At 38.5% G+C, this 23,360-nt stretch overlaps 1 protein-coding gene across 2 annotated transcripts in view; it reads right to left on the bottom strand.

Annotated features, from left to right (window-relative positions):
- Positions 1–2,211: 2,211 nt before the first annotated feature.
- Positions 2,212–23,360, bottom strand: part of LOC126092903 (sphingosine-1-phosphate lyase) — a 57,407-nt gene continuing 36,258 nt past the window's right edge. For both annotated transcript variants that reach the window (XM_049908636.1, XM_049908641.1), the window contains 5 exons: positions 21,690–21,825; positions 21,309–21,411; positions 21,090–21,236; positions 13,477–13,597; positions 2,212–4,907 (listed from right to left, as the gene is read on the bottom strand). In XM_049908636.1, the coding sequence (XP_049764593.1) occupies positions 4,773–4,907; positions 13,477–13,597; positions 21,090–21,236; positions 21,309–21,411; positions 21,690–21,825 (642 nt within the window). In that variant the 3' untranslated portion in view covers positions 2,212–4,772. The remainder of the gene's footprint in view (positions 4,908–13,476; positions 13,598–21,089; positions 21,237–21,308; positions 21,412–21,689; positions 21,826–23,360) is intronic.

Here is a 23,360-nt window from a genome sequence, read left to right as displayed (position 1 = left end):
AGCACCATATCACAGAACAGATACGATCATCCAAAATGGTCACATCATCCTTAGCAGTAATGCAATATAGGATGTAAACTCAGCCAGGAGAAACAGTGTGAAATATGATTCATCCAATCAAATGACATTCTTCCAGTGCTTCAAAGCCCAGCTTTTATGGCTTCGATACTACTTCTTTCTCTTACGGGCATTTGCATCACTGAGAAGTGGTGTCAGAATTCCAACTCACCCTGCGAATCCCTGCTTCTGGATCTCCCTTCATGTTATTATTGTGCTGACAGAGTTTGTGAATGCATCATTCGGTTCTCTCATTTTTCATCAGAATCCTCTTCAACGACCGTCCATTATGAACACTCATCACATACTGTCGTCCAACTAATGACTTAGCAGTTGATGTTTTCCACTTCCCCTGTACGAAGTGTAGATCTACGATATGGTGCCTCTTGAAACACCACACACTTTGGTTACCTCAGTTACAGGAACACCCACCATATGACCACCTACATTTCAATCCACTTACATCTGGCATGATGCACACACAATTACACAGAATACTCCTGACCACAACTGATACTCACAACATACTGAGGACACTGCCGCTCATGGTCAAATACAATAGCAGCACCTGCAGGCTTGGCTAGCATCTGCGTTTATGTTCAAGCGTGCCCTTCTTTCAGTGTTTCTATATTTTTGTTCAACCCCTGTATGTGAATACTTTATGTGAATTATTTAAGGATATGTTCCTTCTTTTTTACTGAAGAATCCACTGGACATAAGTTTGTTATACCATGTCCATTTCCTTGTCTACCACTTCTTTGTTAAAGTTTTATATTGTTTACTGAGATACAGCAATCTGAAGATAATGCGCTATACTCAGTACAACACTGTAGTTTAAATTGTCATGTAATTTTAGGTTGTCTATAGATTTTTGATTTTTTTCTTGCATTGCAACAAAAAATAACAAATTCAAGCTTCCATTGGTCAAAAAGAACTTGCACTTCAAGAAATGAATTATGCTTAACATTCCTGTTACTGAAACTGTGTCATAGGATGCTTTTTAATTTCATTTTAAAGTTTACCACCATTATGAAGAATGTAAGTAATTATGGAACAATAACATTTTTAAATTGTAGTTTTAACATAGTATCCACAATGTTAATATACTGGTATTATCAGATTAGTTTGGAGCTGGATCCAAAAAAAGAGAAAATCTAACACGATTTAGCAAAACTATCCAATCCCTAAATCACAATGATTAAGGCTCTGAAAGGAACAAATGGCTAATTCTGCATCAACATTTACTGTTCTACGTTTCAATGCCTGATCTTATAATTTAAAGTATTAAGTTATATGGGATCCAGTAAAGTCTTATTAAGATAAAAAAGAGCTTGTGTTCTAAGCTATATCACTAAGCAGTTTCCGGCTTCAAGAGACACTAATTTTTTAGTGATTAAGAGTGTCTGAACTTGGCATTCATCATTTTTCTCAAAGTGTACTATAGATCTCATCATGGATGAGGACCAACAAAAGTTACAGTAATGAGAATCTGACAAGCTTACAAAAATAGCAATCTTGTTTTTATTTAGCACACTGTATCATTTTACATTCTTCCCGGTACATCACAGATATCCAAATAACACTGCCTTTTCTACCCATTGGCAATAGATCAGTGGCAATAATAAATCAAGCACTTCAGCAATGTTACAACTTTTTCATGTATCCAAACACTCACTCATCATAATGGTTGGGAAAACCCATGTAACAGAAAATAACTAGATAAACAGCATTCCTATCAGACAATTAACATGAAACACTAAAATACTGAATTAATTAAAATCTGGAATCTCAGTTAACTGCATCCGGTGAGCATATTAGTACTACAACTAAAAAACATTCACAGTCTTTCAAAAGTATTGCAAAACTGATACTTGGTGGTCAGTGCTACCCCACAGTGTCCTCATTTTAGGTACAATGGATACAACATCAAAAAACACAATACATTGGGTGTGATATTTCTCTCCACAAAGCTGTCAGTTTTAAGTAACTTACTTGTTTTTTGAAATGTATCTGGTTTAAAAATCACATGCAAACCCTGTTAACATTATTATACAGAAATTAATAGAATTTATAAAGTTATTAATAATAAAAGAAATGGTTAACTGAAAAATGAGTAAACTTTCATTTCTGCAAGTTTATTGCTTTACAAATTGCAGGGTTCAATACTTAGCTAGATGTACAATGACATAATTATTTTACTGTTTTTTTTTTTTTTTTTTACAGATTTATTTTGGAAATACAGAGTATTTTGCCTTTACTTCAGTGAGTATTTTGCCTAAGAGATCTCTCTGCCTCCTTCTTTATTAATTTCTGTTTTGAGCCAATCATAATGTTACGTAAGAAGTAGTTGTGAGTTTAGTGAACCTTTCCACAACTTGCATAACTTTCTGCAGTGACCTGTTACCCATACATGTCAGGAGCAACCTATTGCTGTTGGGTTGCAGACTTCTCAGTTGAGATCTCTGAGAAACATTCAAATTCACAGCACAACAAACGCCAAAAATATTTGCTGCTCTCTCAAAATCATTCTACGTACTCATGGTTAATTCATATTCACTCTACAATGAAAGAACCTCAGCTTTGTCATGAAGAACGATACAACTGTGACTGCTATCGTGTCTGCTACACCTCATGCAGCCATCAAGACATAATTTACATATAATTATCTTTCATCAGTTCAAAGAAAGTTTAAGTGTGGAGCACTACATCCAAAGATAGCAATAAATACATCCTGGGATCCGTTCAATCATAATCTACAATCAGCAAGAATAGCTGTGATGAATTCAAAATGATTTGTTCAGTAATCAGAGAGACACTTCATTCTTGGACACAACAGAACATTGAGGCAGCTAGGTAAGTGATAAAAGAAAACTCTCAAAACCTCCTTTTTAGGGACAGAAATAGTACCTAGAATCAGGTTTTTCACAATATTACAAACAATTTCGCATTAACGTATAATGCATTGGAACAACCAGGAGAGGCACTGCTGTTCTCGCTCCCCCCCCCCCCCCCCCCTCCTTTTTGTCCTCCAACAGTTCAACCAAGGTGAAAGCCACAGCCTCTTTAATTTAACAGATGATACATTTCCACAAGAAGTATTCATGTAGAGAAAAAGTGTTCAAATAATGTCCAAAATCAAAACTTGCCTTTCTGCTGCTACACATGCCATCACAAGAACTGTCACTTATTTAGGTGTGAAGGAATTTGAGTAAAATAAAACATAACTTAGTCTCTTTGGCACCTTCTTTCATTCCCAAATATGAAGGTGCTTTTCTGTGGGGACAGCCATAAATCCAATGTATATCTTATTTTTCTTATCTCAAGGGCATGAATTCCACAGAAGAAAGTGTGCAAAATGGACCATTTACCATACCTAGTATTCTTTAAAATGCAAATATATGTTAACTGTTTATTGTGAGTACTTTGGAAGAAAAAAAGATATATTAGCACATGATATAAAGTAAACAGTAAAAGGCTAAATTTTTTTAGAATATTGCAAATGTACCATTAGCTACTTTATCGAGTAGCAAGGTTAAAAACACAGTAAGAAGCAATGACATGAGCATCAATTATGAGAACAGAACTTGCATTAAAATGCATCACTTTTCTATTAGTAAATGCCATAGTTTGGAAAATAGAAATTCACAAAATCAAAGACATGTTCATACAGTAAATTTCACAACTCTGGCATGAGTATTACACATTTAAAAAATATGTACTTCCATAAATTTCATCAGTCAAATATTTAACACAATGAAAGACAGGAAATTACATTGATTCATTGCTCTATTAACATCCCATGTTCACCAAATGACTCAGTTTCTGTGCTTAACTGTTTACTTATCACACTGAGGTACTACAACCTTGACCGGCTCTGCAAGGTTTTCAATGGGTTTGTTAAGTTTGTATTGGTACTGCCCAAGAAATAAATGGCAGATAACTTGTTACTAGACACTACAAACCAGAGTAAACACATCACTGTATTTGTGATCATTGTTCTTCCTGATAACTAAAATTTCAGGCAGGTCTACCTCAGACATTATCAGTCATGCAAAATCAGACAATTCCCAAAACATTACATACCCCTATATGTAAACTCTCAAAGTAAGTTAACAACCTGAAATTTTAACAACTTTTTTTTATAACAATATAATTCTGCTGTACACAATTGGCAACCATAGAATGGAAACACTTATGTAAAATAGAAAAACTTACATATATTCATATAGTATACAAAATATATAATACAGGAATAATAAAATATAATAAATGTGGTACATATTGTGAATATTAGATTGTATGGCACACACTTATCTCTGTTATTAAGGATAGATACTTGAAGGAGAATAGAAACAGCCATTGTACAATAACACTGGTTACAAATATAGATACAGACCAACATAGCATTCTTAAAATATAGTTCAGCTGTGGCTTTATTTCTGTCAAAAGGCACTCAAAATTTTCTTCTATGCTGTAGCCTTAGCATATTATTTTACTTTGAAATTATTCAAGAATCACAATTACAAAATTGTTTCTCACCTAGAATACTGTTTTCCAATATTTTAATAGGTACACTAATACTTCTTTGGTGCTAATATATACTGAACAAGCACTAGATATGAAGACAACACGAAATTAAAATCCTCAGGTCACTGAGTTTTCTGTTCTTTCTTTTCTGTTAGAATCTCATCTCTTGTGGAAAGTAAGACACAAACCTATACAACACTCTTTGAATTTCCTGTACCATTAGGTTGACTAGGTGTGTAGTACATAGAGTCCAGGAAACATCGTGTGAAATCTCCCACAATAGAACGATCAGGAACACTTTGTGACATACCATAAACTGCAAACTGTAAAAAAAAGTTTGTTTCAATACAATAATAATAATAATAATAATAATAACAATAATAATAAAAATCCATTACAAGGACCATCAATGCAGAAGCTGAATATAGTTACACAGAAAAGCTAACAAAGTAAGGTCAACTTGGCACTTTCAGTAGAAATCCAATGACCTCTGACCAAGTTTTTGTCTCAATTCCAGTCATTGCCAACCTTAGTTAGTAATTGATACTGTGAGTGGAAGTACTGCTACCCTGTTTTTAATTTTGCTGAGCTATAATTTTTACTGGTAAGTGTCCTTATTGAACTATACATGGTGATTTCAGTTTCAATTGTAATTAAACAGAACATTCAAGCCTTTGTTAGTTGCACATGACAATCCTGCACAGAACATAAGAATAAACTGAGTATGTGAGAAGGCGAAGTTCATGACCTTCTGCACCCAGCATCCCTTACCGAAGGTGTCAAGTTACAGCAGGCATCTAGTACTGGCAAACATATCCTGCCTCACAAAACACTATTTTATCATTTATATTACAAAGAGGCAGAGTCTGATTAAAGATAAGCACACCCACATCAAAAATACAAATCTGGTAATATGACAAAGGATTCTTTAGATTTTCCCATCCTGATGGTAAAATAATTTCCTTAATATTCAATTACATTTCTCACACTTTTTTCTCTAAGCTAATTGCATAAAAACTGTATGGAGGTAAGGAACTAACAATCCAGGGGAAATCAGAAATAGATTTTATCACATAAAATGTTTGAACTTCTAATTAGGATGTTTTTTTTTAAATTAATGAATATGTGGATACAACATTGGTGCTGATTGCAAACTCTCCGAAAATTATATGGCAGTATGCAAGCTATATGACACAGTAACTGCCAAAGATTAAAAATTATTTATTACCTACAGTATCCAAATATGCTTCTCAAAGTAACGCAACAGAGTTCATCAAATGCCCAAATTTGAATTACTACATCAGTATATGTATTATTAGGGAGATACATTCTATCCATGTAAGATTTCTGAATGACTTCAAAATGCAAATCGACTGTCACTGAATTTAAATAAAACACAATATGTGGATAGTATTGTGCAAGGCCTGACCATGTTCCAAAATGATACAGAATGTTCAAAACACTTAGGTGGTTACATTGGTTGGATCTTTGAAGTCATATGTCATACATCATCTAGTCATCATGTCTAAGGTCTGCAACTTCTGCATCATGAATAATATCAGATTTTTTAGATGAAACTGTCAAAAAGTCGACTTTTTTTCTATGTTCATTTATTAACATCTTATGGTATCATATTTTGGAGCACTTTTTGTTGAGGAAAAAATGTTTGTTACACAGTAGAGTGTAATAGGGATAACATGTTGGGTTTGCTCTAGAAACTCTTGCACACGGCCCTCAGTTGACCACACTGACAATACCCACCCAGTACATTTATTCCTTTATGAAGTTTTTTTGTCAACAATCAGTCACAGGTTGGAAACAACAACAACAAGATTCACAAGTATAATACCAGATGGAGAAACGAGTCTCATGCTGTCCATCACTCAGCCTTAAGTGGGGCATAAAAAGGAGTGTGGTGCACAGCCCACCCATAAAACACATACCAAGTAATATAAGAATTTAATAAGTAAGACAATTAGCTTCAAACCCAAAGAGAGGGTAGGTGGGAGGGAGAGAGGAAGGGGGGGGGGGAGTAAGAGAGGAGAGAGTAAGAGAGAAGAGAGGAGGGAAAAAGAGAGAGAGAGAGAGATTGAATACAGTAAACTACAGAGGGTGGACAAAAATATGGAAACACTGCATAAAAAGCAGATGCTAGACAAGTCTGTAGGTTGCAATGTGGTATTCAATCACGAATGACGTCTGTTTGCAATGTCCTCAACACACTGGAAATGTCAGTTGTGATCAGAACAGTGTTCTGTGTAACTGCAAGTGCATAATGCATGAACATGGGCAAATTGTTGGTGCTCTTATGGTAGGTGCTTCCATAAACACGGTAGCTGAAGTGTTTGGTATTTCAAAGGACATTGTATCTAAGATTTAAACCACATACAGGGAAAGTGGAAAATCGTCATCCTCTAAGTCACAATGCATGCGAAAGTATGTGTTGAGAGATCATGAAGAATACACAAGAAGAGGATTGTGACGAAAAATAAGAGGATGATAGCTGCAAAAGTCACTGCAGAACATAATGCCGCACGTATGAACCCTGTCAGCACCAAAAATATGAAGGGAGCTCCATAAGCACGAAGCTGCAGTGCCAGCTGGAACTCCAAAACCATTCATCAGTCATTCTAATGCCTGTAACAGGAAAAAAAGGTGCCAAAGCCATAAAACCTTAACTATGGAGCAATGGAAAAATGTCATTTGGTCTGATGAGTCTTGTTTCACACTGCTTCCATTTTCTGGGCGTGTCCCATAAGTGAAACCTGGCAGGTATTCAGTGATGATTTGGGCAGTCATATTGTACTATCCCATGAACCACACCGTTACTCTGCAAGGTCGCATAACTGCCAAGGATTATGTGACCATTTTGGCTGATCAGGTCCATCCGAACACTTCTGTGAACACGAGGATGAACTGGCACAGCTACCCATCACCAGCTCTCATTATTACTGAGCTTTTTTGGTCTTAGTTGGAGAGAAGGGTGAGTGGCAGCCATCCACTTCCATCGGGAAGAATGGTATAGGTTACCTTTAATACCATACAGGACCTATATCTATCCATTTCAAGACAGTTTGAGTGCCAACAGTTTTCCTACACCATATTAGGCACCATAATGTGTTGCATTTTTGGTGTTTCCATATTTTTGTCCATCCCCAGTATAAATCACTGCATGCCTGAATTGGAGGGAAAAGAAACTTAAGAAATCATGTAAATGAACAGCATGTTGCCAGGGTTTTTGCTGAGAAGCATACAGTAGGTGTAAAACCGACTTGTTCCACATCACAGTGAGCAGCTGCAGTTATAATCTGTGAAATATGCAAATAACTTCCTTCAAACATCACATTTTATGATGGAAACAGTCTATATAATGAAATCTGTCATTTCATACCAGTTCCAATCATTGTTTTGTCTCTGATTTCCATGTCAAATTTAGAACACACTGCAATGGTAGAAGCCTAGCAGAACGAAGTAACAGCTCCAGATGTACATTAAATTAATAATATAGCCAATTTCAGTTGTTACACAATCCTATTCATGTGCTCACATTAATATGGCGTACTCTAAATATGAAGTTATGAAATAATATTTGTACATACAGTTTATATGTACAGTGGATCAAAGAACTGTCAATACTTGCTTGCATTACTTAAAAAACTATATTTTTTATTTTTCATTTTGTCCTGGCTGCCATACAACACAACCAACAATGTTCTTTAGTAAAATAAAGCAATTTTTTCTATTTACCTAAAGTAAATGCTGATCTTTATCATAATGATAGACAGACTCACTTCAAATTAAACATCTACACTACAGAATAATATATAATAACATTTATCGGGAAAACAGAATCATAAACATGTTCTTTTTAATTTTTGAGAATATACAAGTGCTGGTAGGGACAGCATATAAAGTGAGTGAGAAACGTAATGAGACTGAAAACATTGCAAGAGATCTAGTTAGGTAGACTGGTGTGTTCATCCCTTCCAGCTGCTCAATCCGAGTTTCAGCTCTGTACAGCCATCACATGATTTTTGAGAGCACCATCAGTGAAGCTGTGTTTTTGTTGTGTATCATGAAAATGGAGCAGCAGAATTTAGAGCAATGTTACTCCATCAAGTTTTGTGTTAAACTTGGGGAATATGCAAGTGTGACCTTTGGACGGTTGAAACAGATCTATGGACAACATTGCTTATCAACAGCACAAGTTTTTCACTGGCACAAATCACTTTTGAAAGTCTGAGAACACGATGAAGATGAACCTCGCTCAGTGAGACCAACTTCAAAAACGATGAAAACATAAAATGTATGCATGCTTTTGCGAGATCAGACTGATGTTTAACAATAAGGGTGATGAGTGGCCTTTTAAACTTAAATGCTTTCATCATACATCAAATTTTTACCCAAGAATTGCACATGCAAAAGGTCTGTGTCAAAATGGCGTCGAAAAGCTTCACAATTGAGCAGAAGGACAATCAAAGAAATATGTGCATTGATCTTCATCAGATGACTGCCAATGACCACAAATAGTTCAGTGGGGACAGGTGATGAACCTTGGATTTTTGAGTATGACCCTGAGACAAAACGGCAGAGTGATAAATGGCACAATGAGACATCTCCTTGACTGGAAGACGCTCGAATGAGCACATCAAAGATCAAAACAATGCTGATCTGATTTTCTGACAGTAGGGGTATCATGCAAAAAGTGTGTGTGTGTGTGTGTGTGTGTGTAAGTTACGGTCACTGCTCAGTGCCAAGGATATCAGCACTCTTATATATATATTTTATAAGAAATGAATGTGTACCAAATGTCTAAAATTTCTGTCACACAGTGAGAAGGAAACCTATAAAATCACAGCCATTCACTCACTCCCACCTCACTCACTTTGATCCACACAATCACTCTACCTCACAGGCCTTAATACAATGGAAAAGGGTGAAAGGTTTTACGCCTGGGATTAAAAAAGAAATCAAATTACAGAATAGCTAAAATAAAGGCATAGCGAAATACGACTGGCTGGCCACATACAATAAACATGGGCGAGCCAGCCATCCTGTTAACACATTGAAAACATCTCCCTACAATTTCTGGATAAAAGTTTGACACATCACAAAAATCTTGCAACTCTGATCACATTTGTTTCAGTGTCACTTAAAAGAGAGGGCAAATCTGCCGCTGCCCTCTGGTCTGAAAATAAAACACAGTCTCCTGAAATGTGGCACAGAGTTATCGGTACACCACAAGCACCTCACACTGGAGGATCCTGTAGCCAGAGCAAGGAGCCATGCACCATAGGATTTTGGCCCATGCAAAGACGAGTAAGGAGGACCTCATTCCTTCTTTGTTGCTGAAAGAAGGTACACCACAGCTGCATAGTGGGCTTTACTAGATGCAGCTTATCATCAGCCACTCGTATTCCCATCGAAGCGTGATTCTGTACGTCAACAGTAAGATCAGCACAGACAAGGCTGGCACACTGAAACAACCAAGGATCAAGACATGCCTCCTTGGCTGCTACATTTGCTCTTTCATTCCCCGCAATACCCATGTGCTCTGGCACCCAGTAGAAGAAAACCTCCTTCCCAGCCACCATAGCCAGAGGAGGGCATCCTGGATATCTTGAATTACTTTATCAGCTGGGTACAACCACTGCACAGACTGAAGGACATTCAGAGAGATGGGACAGACGAGGAATTTAGCAGACACAGCACATCTCATCTGCGCCGGCTTCCTAAGGATTGCGGACAGCTCGGCATCAAATACAGTGAACTATGGACGCAACCGAATCTTGAGGAAAGAATCTGGGAAAAGAACAAAGCATCCAACAGAGTCCCCCCATTTCGACCCATCTGTAATGACAGCTGTGAGTTGTGGTGCTCAATTAAAATTTCATAAAATAACGCATTAAAAATATATGCAGGAGTCAGTCTCTCGTGTAATGCACCAAATCTAAAATTACCCTTGGCCTTTTCCATAATCAGAGCATCAGATGGTTATTTGGGGTTGTACTTACTCCAGCACATTCTGTACGCAGATCTCACATGGTCTTATTACTCTTGGATGATTGAAGAAAAGGTGTTCCAGATGTGGATGAGCAACAGTATGATATGCAGGTGAATTTGGAGCTGCAAGGAACTTACGTGCCTGATGCACCATGAGGAGTTGCTGTCAGATTGTAAGTGGCGGTTCACCAGCCTTGGCACAGATACTTAGTAAGTGACTGGTCCTAGAAGCACTCGTGGTGAGCCAAATCCCCTCTTGGTGGACAGCATCAGTGATCTTCAAACAAGAAGGCCTCGCAAATCCATAAACTGAGCATTCACAGTCTACCCACAAATGCACAAAAGCTCTGTAAAACAGGAGCAGACGCATCCTGTCCGCTGCCCAAGAGCTGTGGCTAAGGCACTTTATGATGTTCCATACCTTCAAGGTTCTGGCTTTCAGGTCTCGCAGGTGTGGCAACCACAACAATTTGGAGTCAAAAATGAGGCCCAGAAACCTCACTGAGTCTCCAAAATGTAGAATGGTGTCCCTCATTTGTCAGGTAAATTAAAAATATGATGAGAATGATTAAAGTGAATACACACACACACACACACACACACACACACAAAACTTGCAACTGATGGGTTGCTGTTGCAACTCTGGTGGAGGAACAGAAAACAGCAAAACTGTCCACAAATAAGTAGAATTTAACAAAACTCTGTACCACAGACGCGATACTGTTTATGGCTTTGGCAACGACGGCAACATTTAAAACACTGCCCTAAGAAACACCATTCTTCTGCTCAAAATAATTTGACAGCATGTCACCAACTCGAGTCCAAAAACGTGCTTGGACAAGGCAGACCGTATGAAGATGGGGAAGAGGCCACAAAAGCGCCACTGATCGAGCTGTTCACAAATACTGTAGCTCCAAGTAGTGTGGTACGCCTTGCTGATGTCGAGGAATATATCGAGACAGTGATGTTTACATAGGAAAGTCTGCTGAATAGCTGCCTCTAGTAGGGTTAGGTTGTTGACAGTGGACCGAAATCTCGGGAATCCACAATGAGAGTGACTAAACAGTAGCCTGGTTTCTAACAACCAGACCAGATGATGGTTAACTATTCATTCCAGGGTCTTTCATACACAGCTCGTAAAGGCGATGCTCTGGTATCTGCTGGGACATGTGCAGTCCTTTCCTCGTTTGAGGAGAGGTATCAGAATAGCCTCTCTCCACAAGTTGGGAAACTGATCTGTCTGACATATCAAATTAAAACATTCAAGGATGATTTCCTTTGACACTGCTGGCAAATATCGAAGCATGCAGTACCGGATTTGATGGTGCCTGGTTTCAGTATCACGATTCTCAGACAGTACCAATTCCACCAACCACATGGAAAAAGGGCAGTTGTAAGGCATAGGTGGCATCTGAAGTCCAACTTGCCCCTCTCCACAGCCACACAGTAGTGGCGAAACACCGGTTCCTGGGTGGCATCTGCAGTAGTTGCTGCAAAATGCTCTGTCACTGTCTGAGTGATGTCGCTGGGCATTGTTTGCAGACAAATTTGCTTCAGCACTGCTGCTATGAGTAAAACACTATGTTTACCAGAAATCCTGCTGGCTTCCCATACTTTTTTAGCACAAATGGAATGGTTGACGGAGTCCACAAATGCTTGCTATGACTGTGTCTTGCTCTCCTTAATAACACGCGGAGCGTTGGCCCTCATGGTCTGAAATGCTGTGAGGTTGTCTGCTGTTGGGCAATACTTCGCTTCCCATTGAGCTCAGTCTGCAAGGATGGGAGAGCAGAATGAGAGGTTGGTGGCGGAGGACGACCCAGTAGCAGCTAAGAAATGAGGATGCACAACTCCTGAGACATGAGGTTCTCCAAGACTCGCCCCCCTGAGGCAAGTATAAAGCCCCAAAATACATTATGAGCACTGAAAGTAATGGGTGGGGGAGTTGTTCAATAAGTCCTGTGAGAGTCACAGAGTCTACTGCTTCCTGTGGAGACAATTGCAGTGAGCAGATTCTGCCCCACACAAACAATAACAGTTATTGCTTGTAAGTCAGTAACCAAGGAGAAAGCAGAGAAGTGGTGTGTGTTACTGACAAACACAGTGACCCCTCCCTTGGCTCTATTCCCAGTCAGGTCACCCTTACGGTGAATGGTATAGCCCCATAGCACAGGGACATCAGTGGCTTTAAATTGTGTGTCTTGTAAGCACAACCAGGGGACGCACCTGTGCAAGCAGTTTCAGTTCCTCCACATGTGTCCTGAACCCATTAATGTTCCACTGTAGAATGAGAGCCATCTATCAAACTGGTACCACTTTCATACTAACTTTCTACAAGGGAGGGGAGCCTGCAATGGGTGAAGGCTCAGTCTGCGGGTGACATAAACACCCGTCTGACATCAAGGTCCACCACCTCCAAAGAAAGTTGAAAGAAGTGTCTGAAAGGATGACGCTGATACTGTCATACTGCGCACTTCATGTCTCTGTCATGGCCAATTCTTCACCTTTGACCTTGATTTTCTTGTCTGAGTAGGTTTTGATGCTATGACTGCTGATACAGCAGTGGCAGCGCTGGACTGTGGACCAGATGGAATCTTTGGAGGGACAAGGAGTTTCGCAACAACAAATCAGCTCATTACTTTTCTCACACACCTCATATACCTCAACACAAGAATTTTATTTAGTGGCATACTCTTAACTGGAATGGAAGTAACCAGCAAGCCGAAGTCACATGCTGTGCGATTTAGAACATCTCCTACAAAAGCAGACTCATACAAAAGCTCAAGACTTTTACTACAGACACTGATAAATAACTATTTCTCTTATTTTAAGTCCTCTAAAATACACACACCTCATAACAAAGTTTTTCATTTATCAGTAAGAACTTACCTTTCCCCCAACTTCTTTAACAGGTTCTTTCAGGATCTTTTCTAGTTCTTCCTGAATGTCTGACAAGAATCGCTCAGCAACTCCCTCAGCAGTATGCATGTAAGTTACACAGAGATGCATTCTGGAAAAATTGGAAAACACGAGTTAATGAACTATTTTGAGCAATTTAGAGAATGCAGCTCAAAAATTATGAAAAAGAACAGTCAATGTTAGTGTATTTTTTATTGCATTTTCAGAATTTCCATCTTGTTTTTGTAATTTCAGAATTTCCATCTTGTTTTTGTAAATGGAGCAGATACGAAAACCTTAAAAAATCTCTCCTGTGCATGGTTTTTTTATAAACTTATATTCCTATTTTTTCCCACCCTGCAAACTACTTTCTTCTTCAGTACTAATATTTGTGACACATATGTGCATATTTGTTAAGAACATAGTGTTTTACTGACATTTATTGGTAAGTACTAACACTTTCTCAGTAAATGATAGATAATATTCACAATATAGTGGGGCTGTTGAGTTGCAGACAGTCACAACAAGAAGAATGCTTAACAAGTAAGCTTTCAGCCTAACTGCCTTCATTACACAACACACGCACGCGCGCGTGCGCACGCACACACACACACACACAAATGCAACTCACATGCACACGACCACAGTATCTGGCTGCCAAGGCAAGACAGTGAGCAGCAGCACACAATAGGAGAAGCAAACTGGATGATGGGGGGGGGGGGGGGGGGGGGGGAAGGAGGAGGCTGGAGTGGAGAGGGGGAGGGACAGCAGGGTAGAGGTGGGCAGTTGTAAAGAGTTGTTTGTGGGAGCATACAGGGACAAGGTGGGGAGAGGGTAGGGCAGCTAGGTGCACTCGGGAGGTTAGACTGGTGGCAGGAGGGAGGGGGTGGGGCGGGGGGGCAGTAAAAAGACTGTGGGTGCGTTGGTGGAGTAGAGGGCTGTGTAGTGCTTGAATGCAAACAAGGAAGGGAATAGGTGGGTAAAGGACAATGACTAATGAAACTTGAGGCCAGGAGGGTTACAGGAAGATAGGATATATTGTAGGGAGATTTCCTACAGGTGCAGTTCAGAAAACTGGTGTTGGTGGGAAGGACACAGATGGCATAGGCTGTGAAGCAATCACTGAAATGAAGAACGTCGTGTTCAGCAGCACGCTCAACTACTGGGTGGTCAAGTTCTTTCTTGGCGACAGTTTGTCAGTGGTCATTCATGCGGACGGACAGCTTGTTGGTTGCCATGCTCACGTAGAACGCAGCACAGTGGTTGCAGCTAAGCCTGCAGACCACATGACTGTTTTCACAGGTAGCCCTGCCTTTGATGGAATGAGTGATGTTTGTGAGTGGACTGGATAGGTGGTGGGAGGGTGTATGGGACAGGTCTTGCATCTAGATCTATTACAGGGATATGAGGCAAGAGGTTGGGAGCTGGGTTGTGTCGGGATGGACGAGGATACTGTGTAGGTTTGGTGAGCGGCCGAATACCACTATGGCAGGGGGTGGGAAGGATAGTGGGTATGACATTCCTCATTTTAGGGTACGACGAGAGGTAATCAAAACATTGGCGAAGAATGTGATTCTGTTGCTAATGAGAGGTAGTCAAAACCTTGGTGAAAAATGTGATTCTGTTGCTCCTGGCCTGTATGGTACTGAGTCATGAGGGGAATGCTCCTCTGTGACTGGACATGGAACTTTGGGAGATGGTGGATGACTGCAGAGATGGTCAGTATTCCATCCTTACTTTCCATTGTTTAATGATAGATAATCTGTTTGTAATTATGTGTGTTCCCTAATGCTTTCAGTTCTTTCTTCTATTGACTTCAATTTTCAGTTTTCATAAAACTGTTCCCAATTCACTGTCACACCACATTGCAAAATGAGTTGAACAATGTGTTCTACACCTATATCTTCAAGCTGTCGAAATGGTTTCCTAAGGTCATTATTGGTGTTCTACACCTATATCTTCAAGCTATCAAAATGGTTTCCTAGGGTCATTATTGGTCGATTGGCACAATGTGCTAAACATCCCACGTGTGCTGGTTGTTACATTTGACATTAAATTTTTAATAATCTTAGAACAAAACAATTGTATACAATTCAACCCAATATCTTCACATACAATGCTGCTGTGTTGTTAATGGGCACACCTCAGCAACACCAATAAGAGGATACCATAGTCAAGCTTTTAACAAAGCTATAAAAGTACACTAGACTGGATACCTGTAGATGTTGATACCACAGTACCTTGTCCAAATTCACTGAAGGACAAATTCACAACTGACAAGATTGCTACCTTGGAAAATCATTTCACGACTGAGAGAGACATAAACTTTCTGCCAACTGCAACAGAAAACCTAAATTTCCAATGCATTTATACTCTGTAATTTGTTGTCATATTTATGAATAGTTGTTGCACCATGTGTGCCATCAAAAACCACATGTCTTCCTTGATATTTGTGAATTCATTATTCATGGAAATGATGTTCACTAAAATCATTTTACTGGCCACTGTTTAGTATATATGAACAAATGAGGCAATGATTTGTGGTTGATGCTGAAAAGGACGTAAAACATTTCCACAAATAAGCAAGGGCAAATTGGAAAATCAGATTACTATTAAGAAGCAGAAAAGGATGCCAAAATGTTTTGGAGTTGAAGAAAATAAGTGTTATCAAAAAGCTGAACTCAATCATGGCAGAACTAATCAAGATAAACTTAATATAACCTCAATTCTGTTTTGAAAAGGATTGTATTTCATTGCATTTGTGATGATTTGCCGCACAGAGAACCGAGCAATATACTGATGCAAGCACATTTGCAGATCTGGGACAGAGAGAAGGGGCGTGGTCATTCAACACAAGCTTGGCAGGGCCCAGATATCAAAAGCAGGAAGGTAGCTAGCTCTCCACTCGGCCTGCAGCCAACAGTATTCGTCACACGTCTGTCCAAAGTGATTTGCCGACAGATGTGTCTGTCAAGACAACAGGGCAGTAAGTAGCAGTTTCACTGGAAACACATGGTGTGTCGTTCTTTGTGCTTGCTGTGAAAGCATGCTGTTGCCTAAAGGACAATTTAATACCATACTCACAATATCAAGTGCATGATGCATCATAGTTACGTAAGCATTACGCATACTGGATTAAACGTTTTACTGTGACAAAACAGATGATCCTAAGCAGCATCTCATACCACAATTAGCTTAGGCATTACTATCATAAATTACGAGAGTCAATAACTACTGTATTAACTGTGCAGAGCTTAATAAAGATTCAAAAGAAGGATAATACACTCTAGAATAATGATTTAGAACCAAGTGTAGGGACTTAATGTTTATTTTTGTGTTATTAGAGCTTTTCCATATTGTGCCAGTAACTTCAGTAAAAATTATTGTTAAGGTTATTAAAAGTAAGAAAACCAATGCAGCATGAAGAAGTACATAAAGACGAGTCAATTAATGTGCCACAATCCAAGTAGCAGTCTTAGACTGTTTGCAGATGATGCTGTCATTTACTGTCTTATAAAGTCATCACATGATCAAAACAAATTGTCAAATGATTTAGACAAGATACATGTATGCTCCAAAAACTGGCAACTGACTCTACATAATGAAAACTGTGAAGTCATCCACATGAGTACCAAAAGAAATCCACTAAATTTCAGTTAGACAATAAATCTCACAAATCCAAAGTCTGTAAATTCAACTAAGTAATTTTATTTTCAACTAAATACTTAGGAATTACAATTATGAATAACTGAAGTTGGAGCAATCACATAAATAATGTTGTCAAGAAATCAAAGCAAAGACTGTGATCTGTTGGTGGAACCCAGACATCTGACAAAATGCAATAGGCGTACTAAAGAGATTCTTACACTACGCTTGCACGTTCTCTTCTGCTGTGCAGTGTGGGATCCGTGTCAGAAACAATCGACGGAGGACAATGAAAATGTTCAAAGAAGAGCAGCTCCTTTTGCACTGTCGCAAAATAAGGGAGAGAGTGCCGTAGATATAGAACGGGAACTGGGGGTAGCAATCGTTAAAACAAAAGCGTTTTTTGTTGCGGCAAGATCTTCTCATGAAATTTCAATTCCCAACTTTCTCTTCAAAATGAAGAGAAATCAGAGCTTGCACAAAAAGGCTAAAGTGTTTGTTTTTCCACCACACTGTTCGAGAGTGGAGTGGTACAAAAATAGCTTGAAGGTGGTCCGCTGAACCCTCTGCCAGGCACTTAATTGTGAACTGCACAATAATCAATTAAATGTAGATGTAGGTAATTTGATACCTCACAAACTCACTCATCAAAACATGTACATGAACTACCTTCACACATGTTGGGCCTGGTGGCTGAATGGTAAAGTACAGTCCGGAAACTGAGAGGTCGCAGGATCTAGTCTTAGTCAGACTACAGATTTTCTGGTCTTCATTTTAACCTAGCCTTCACCTCTCAAAGAAGTGAGGAGTCATCAGAAACAACATGTGATTCAGATTACACATTAAACTGTAGGTCCTCTTTCCCCAGTTCAATAACTGGGGTAGGTTAAGGACATGCGAGTTGCCATAGAAAGACTTGCACCAGGCCACTGAGCCACACACAGTAGTAGTAATAATAATAATAATAATAATAATAATAAATAATAATAATAATAATACAGTAATGAAAAGGATAGTTGCTACTTACCATACAGCAGAGATGCTGAGTCGCAGAAAGGCACAACAAAAAGACTGTTGGAAAGTAATCTTCTGGCCAGCAAGGCCTTTGTCAAAAACAGAAACACATGGACAAACTGAATGTGTGTGTATGTTTCTATTTTTGACAAAGGCCTTGTTGGCTGGAAGCTAACTTTCTGACAGTCTTTTTGTTGTGCCTTTCTGCGACTCAGCATCTCTGCTATATGGTGATTAGCAACTAATGTTGTCGTCATACTGTTACATTCCAGCTGGGATTTTCCATTGTTTAATAATAATAATAATAATAATAATAATAATACAATTAGTGGCACAACTTGCCCACTTCAGACATCTGGGAGAGATAATTCAACCATCAGGACTGAACTCAATAACCAATAAAGATGGAATTTCCAGATTACAAAAAGCATATAAGCTCACTTGGAATCACTATAATAAGAAATCTATTTCTGTCAATGCGGAACTAAGGCATTACAACACAGTAGTCCTACCAGAAGCACTTTATGCTGCAGAAACTACAGTGATTCATGGTCATACTAAGATCAGAGAGATTGAAGATCAGGAAAGAAAAATTCTGAGGAAAATATATGGACCAGTGTTTCGGGAAGGAATTTGGATGAAGAGGTCAACTAGAGATTTACAAAGACACAGAAACAATAACAGATACCATTAGAAAGAGAAGGATGAAATTTTATGGACATATCAGCAGGATGAATAAAAGCAGGCTCAAAAGACAAATCTTTGAGATAGTAAACAAGAGCAAAAACAAGACAAAGTGGATCACTGAAGCAGAAGAAGACATTAAAGAACTGGGGCTCACACAAGACAACATAAACAATAGAGGACAGTTTAGAAACATCATACAGAAACACACACTTAAACAAGAACATATGGAGAACAGAACGGGAAAAAGATGCTCAGAAGAACGCAAGAGAGAACGCGGTAAACGTATGAAGAGAATTTGGGAAGATTCAAGAAAGAAGAAGAAATCATGACTACTCAAGTTCAATTGCTCTCTCAAAAGGGAATAATCGAACAATAATAGTAATAATAATAATAATAATAATAATACAATTATTATTATTATTATTATTATTATTATTATTAATGATTTCTTATCGATCTTGCCCCTTCCCCTCCCCCTCCCACCATCCCCTGAAAGTAATATTATATCCACAGTACACAATATGGGTCAATCTCCAAGTACGTCATCACCATGAAGGCAACTGAGGACAGGTTGGATTTATGCTTTGCATCGAGACACTGCCTGCAAGGCCTACTACAGCAAAGTTGCATTCTAGTGACCATTCAAAAGGAGAAGAGGTAAAACTCTTTCTGATGGAAGTTGTTTGACATCATCACATTGGCTTCTGTCAAATACTTCCCATTATTTAAAAGTGAAATCATGTAAAGTTTGTTATAGTGTGACTTAACAATATGCAGTGCAGTAGCAGCTGCAAACAGAATTGTTTAAGACTCATACAGCAAGGCTTCGTGAGCTCGCTTTTGCAATGGTAAGACGTACAAGTGTCTGTGTACTTGGCACATGCATCAGTTAAATTAAAGTAAAAATTCCAAATGCTGCTACATTAATCACACAAGGTGTATTTTATATAATTTATATACCTATGAAAGTTTGCAACTCTATGTAAAAATAAATATTGTATTAAAAAACAAACTATCAGTGATAACCATGTAGTGTGACTACGGTGAAGGTACAATATAATAGAGGTACGACGCGGTACAGAATGATAATAATGCTTTATTACAGGAATATTTACACAGTAAAAGGGACATCTCTGTTATTCTTGGAAGCTAAGAATGGACTAAAGTCAGTGGTCAAGACACAGGTATTCCACTTATCGTACATCAGCAATATGTATCACAGTGAATGTCCACCAGAACCTACAGGTGAGTTGTAATCTATCCTTTTCATAATACTTTCATTATTTCATCCTGGATTTTCAAGACTATATCTGTGTCACATGCGTGGTGTGGTGAGCCTTGTGCAGTATTTGACTATGGACGCATGTTTATTTTAGTGCAGAATAAAATAATGGAATGACGGTGAACCCTAGTGGTTGCACGTGGTCCATCCCTTTTGAAGAATACCCTATAAGGAGGACTGATAACTGTCATATGAAAACACTGCACAAAGGGGGCACTGGTACACAGTCTGTTGTCCAGAAACTTGCCACATCTTCTGTCCTCTTATCAGCTACATACTAGTGATGAACACACATTCGAGCAGCAATATTTGAACCAGCTGTCACAAGATTGAGTTAGTAACCTCAGCTACTGAGGGAGGCCTTCTGCCATCACCACTATCAAAGTGCCTTGTTTCTGATGGTGAAATTTACAAGAGACTTTCAAATATGAGCACTGGTTGCTTGTGTGGAAAAAAAACATATTTACGGAACAAAAACATGTGGAATACAATTTGTGTATAAATTTAACTACGAAACAAAGCAAAATATTCTTTCTTTAGCTTCCAACAACTGCTGCAAATTATACACTGACAGACAATTTGAAGCACACACTCAGTGATAGAAAAATTCAAGTGGAAACATCTGACAGAATGAAAATTATCCTGGAAGCATGTGACAGAATGGAAATTGTGCCAACATTGTGTTATCCCTATCACACAGTTAGTACTGAAACATTTAGGGGAATCAAATTCTCTTTTGAAGGTTTAAGAAGGAGAAGTGCAACAAGTATTATATTCGGGCAGTCTTTGTGTCAGCAGCTGTCACATGCCATCCCTTTTCAGGAACTACTGGCTGCAAGTAAACAACAAGAAGCTGCTAAAAAATAGTATCATCTCATCATCAGGATACATAATCTTCCAGCATGCATAAGCAACTTTTTCAATAAGAGAAATGGACTAATCACATGAATAGCAATTGAAATTGTCAGGAACTTACCCAGGCGGAAACTGGAGTGCATTAATATTCCAACCACGTTTAGTAATTGCATCTGACAGTCTATAAATATGAAAATCATTGGAGCCAATTGCTACCACTGATGTGTCAGCAGTTCCAAAAACAAATATCCCTTTCATTTTACGCAATCTGTAACACAAAATGATTGTTTCAGGTTCCATCCCACAATAAACATGGCAGAAATCAACTGTTTCCACTTACCCTTCCTCAATCTTCTTTGTTGTGGATACAATTTTTTTTGTTGCCTCAACATAACCATCTAAGCCAAAGTACATCATTGTAGCCCAGCAAGCTGCTATAATACCTACAAAAGCAAAAAAATAAAGTCAGTTGTGTTAAATTTATACATCATCTTTTCATAGGAAACATGCCACAACAACCTAAAATATTATGCATATTAAAATAAGTAAAACCTAGGGTATAAATATTTTCTGACAACTCTAGGTAGTAAGGTAGTAAGATATGCATGCACGTTGATAACATGTGCCTGCATAGGACTTGCAGAGGTGCTGCAGTACATTCACAAATACCATGAACTCCTTATTAAGACACATGCTTTTATCATAGATGTAGTGTACACACCTCCTGCCCTGGAGCCACTTACACACGGAGACCCGTATACACCACCTGGCCAATCAGTGGTAACAGTGAACTGATGGTGACGGTACTTTGGTTCAGAATATAAAACAACTGATGATCCCTTTGGTGCAAATCCATACTAAAAATAAAAGTAAATATATTACTCACAAATTTACTCAAGCCTCTGGTTTCTATGATCAAAAGTTATCACAAATTATATACTTCTGAACAAGGCTCCATGTGAAATGATGGTTCTAATACAGCTTGACAGTCACACACACTCCAGAGGATTTTACTGAACTTAAAGTTACAAACTAAAATTTAATCAACATTCAATTATTAAATTATGTAGGGAAAAGTTAATGCTAGAATTGCTTTCTTTGCAGAAGAGACTATAACACAATTAATCAACTGGAAAAAATCTAATAAATTATGGAACAATAGTATGATAAATAAAGTCTTTTTCTTTCTACTCATTACACCATTGAGACTAACAAGCAAATGAAGCAAATAGTGTGATGAAGACAATCAGTAGTCTATGCACTGTACTTGTGGCACATGGAAATTCAAATGTAGTTTATACGTGGCGCTCTCTCAACTGACTGATCTGTACATACTTCAATGAACTAACTTCAAACTTCAGCATGCCACTGGCTTGTCTCTACTTCCGCCTAACCCCACATAGTTTTCCTCACTTTGCCACCACATTTTGGGACTTGCAGACCCCCCCCCACCCCCACCACCACCACCACCACCACCACCACCACCACCACCAACAACAACAACAACAACAACAAAAGTTGCAACAGACTGACTTGGCCTCAGTATCACAGCTATTACTTAGATGCAATGTGTTGTTCTCTTCTGAAGTTCTCAAAATAGAAAAGTAAAATTACAGCCACTAAAATAAAATTGTGAATTTTCGCAGATAGATTAAGAATCAAACAAATTTAGCGGGCAGCAACATTAAAAATCCTTTGGGACAAATGATATTCTTCTGGAGAGGACCAAAGAAAAAGAAAAATGATAACATATCACAAACTGATACAAGGGCCAACTTCTTTTATTGATTTTCTAACACATCACAATTATGATTACAGATGAACAGTTTCGATCATCTCAAAAATCCATCTTCAGACCCAGTAGACAACACCTGATCCTTCTGGGTAGCTACTGGATTCGATAGCACTCAAACACACAAGAACCAACAACGTCAGAATGTGAAAATATTTTCACAGGTTCAAGAATAGTACCAAAGATGGAAAAAACTTGAAGAATTAAAACCACGTAATGATAAATCATAGGTGGTGGTAGCGGAAGGAACACTCACATAGTAATGTCATGTTCATTTGTTTTGTTTTAGGATGCAAAAACGAAGGCCATACGCACCCATTTCAGAACTGTAAATCATGAAGACAAAAAAAAGGAGTTAAAAGCAACTACATGTCTAGCCCAATCGACAGAAGGAAATACATCTAAAAACAGGTACTTGGAGGAATATCCATAAAATATGCCATAGAGAAACAGAGGCCCTGAACCAAAGATTAAATGTCGTTCACCATATTGCTACGATGGATAAAAAGTAAAACGCTGTCGACAGCCCTTGCGTCGCTTGCTAAAACGGCCGTTAACTCAGACGGCAAATGTAAATTGGAACTTAAGTGGTTAAAGAAA

This window comes from Schistocerca cancellata, chromosome 1 (genome assembly GCF_023864275.1).
Source record: "Schistocerca cancellata isolate TAMUIC-IGC-003103 chromosome 1, iqSchCanc2.1, whole genome shotgun sequence".
Taxonomy (NCBI): domain Eukaryota; kingdom Metazoa; phylum Arthropoda; class Insecta; order Orthoptera; family Acrididae; genus Schistocerca; species Schistocerca cancellata.
The sequence above is the reverse complement of the archived record's forward strand: the minus strand, read 5'-3'. Positions and strand labels throughout refer to the sequence as shown.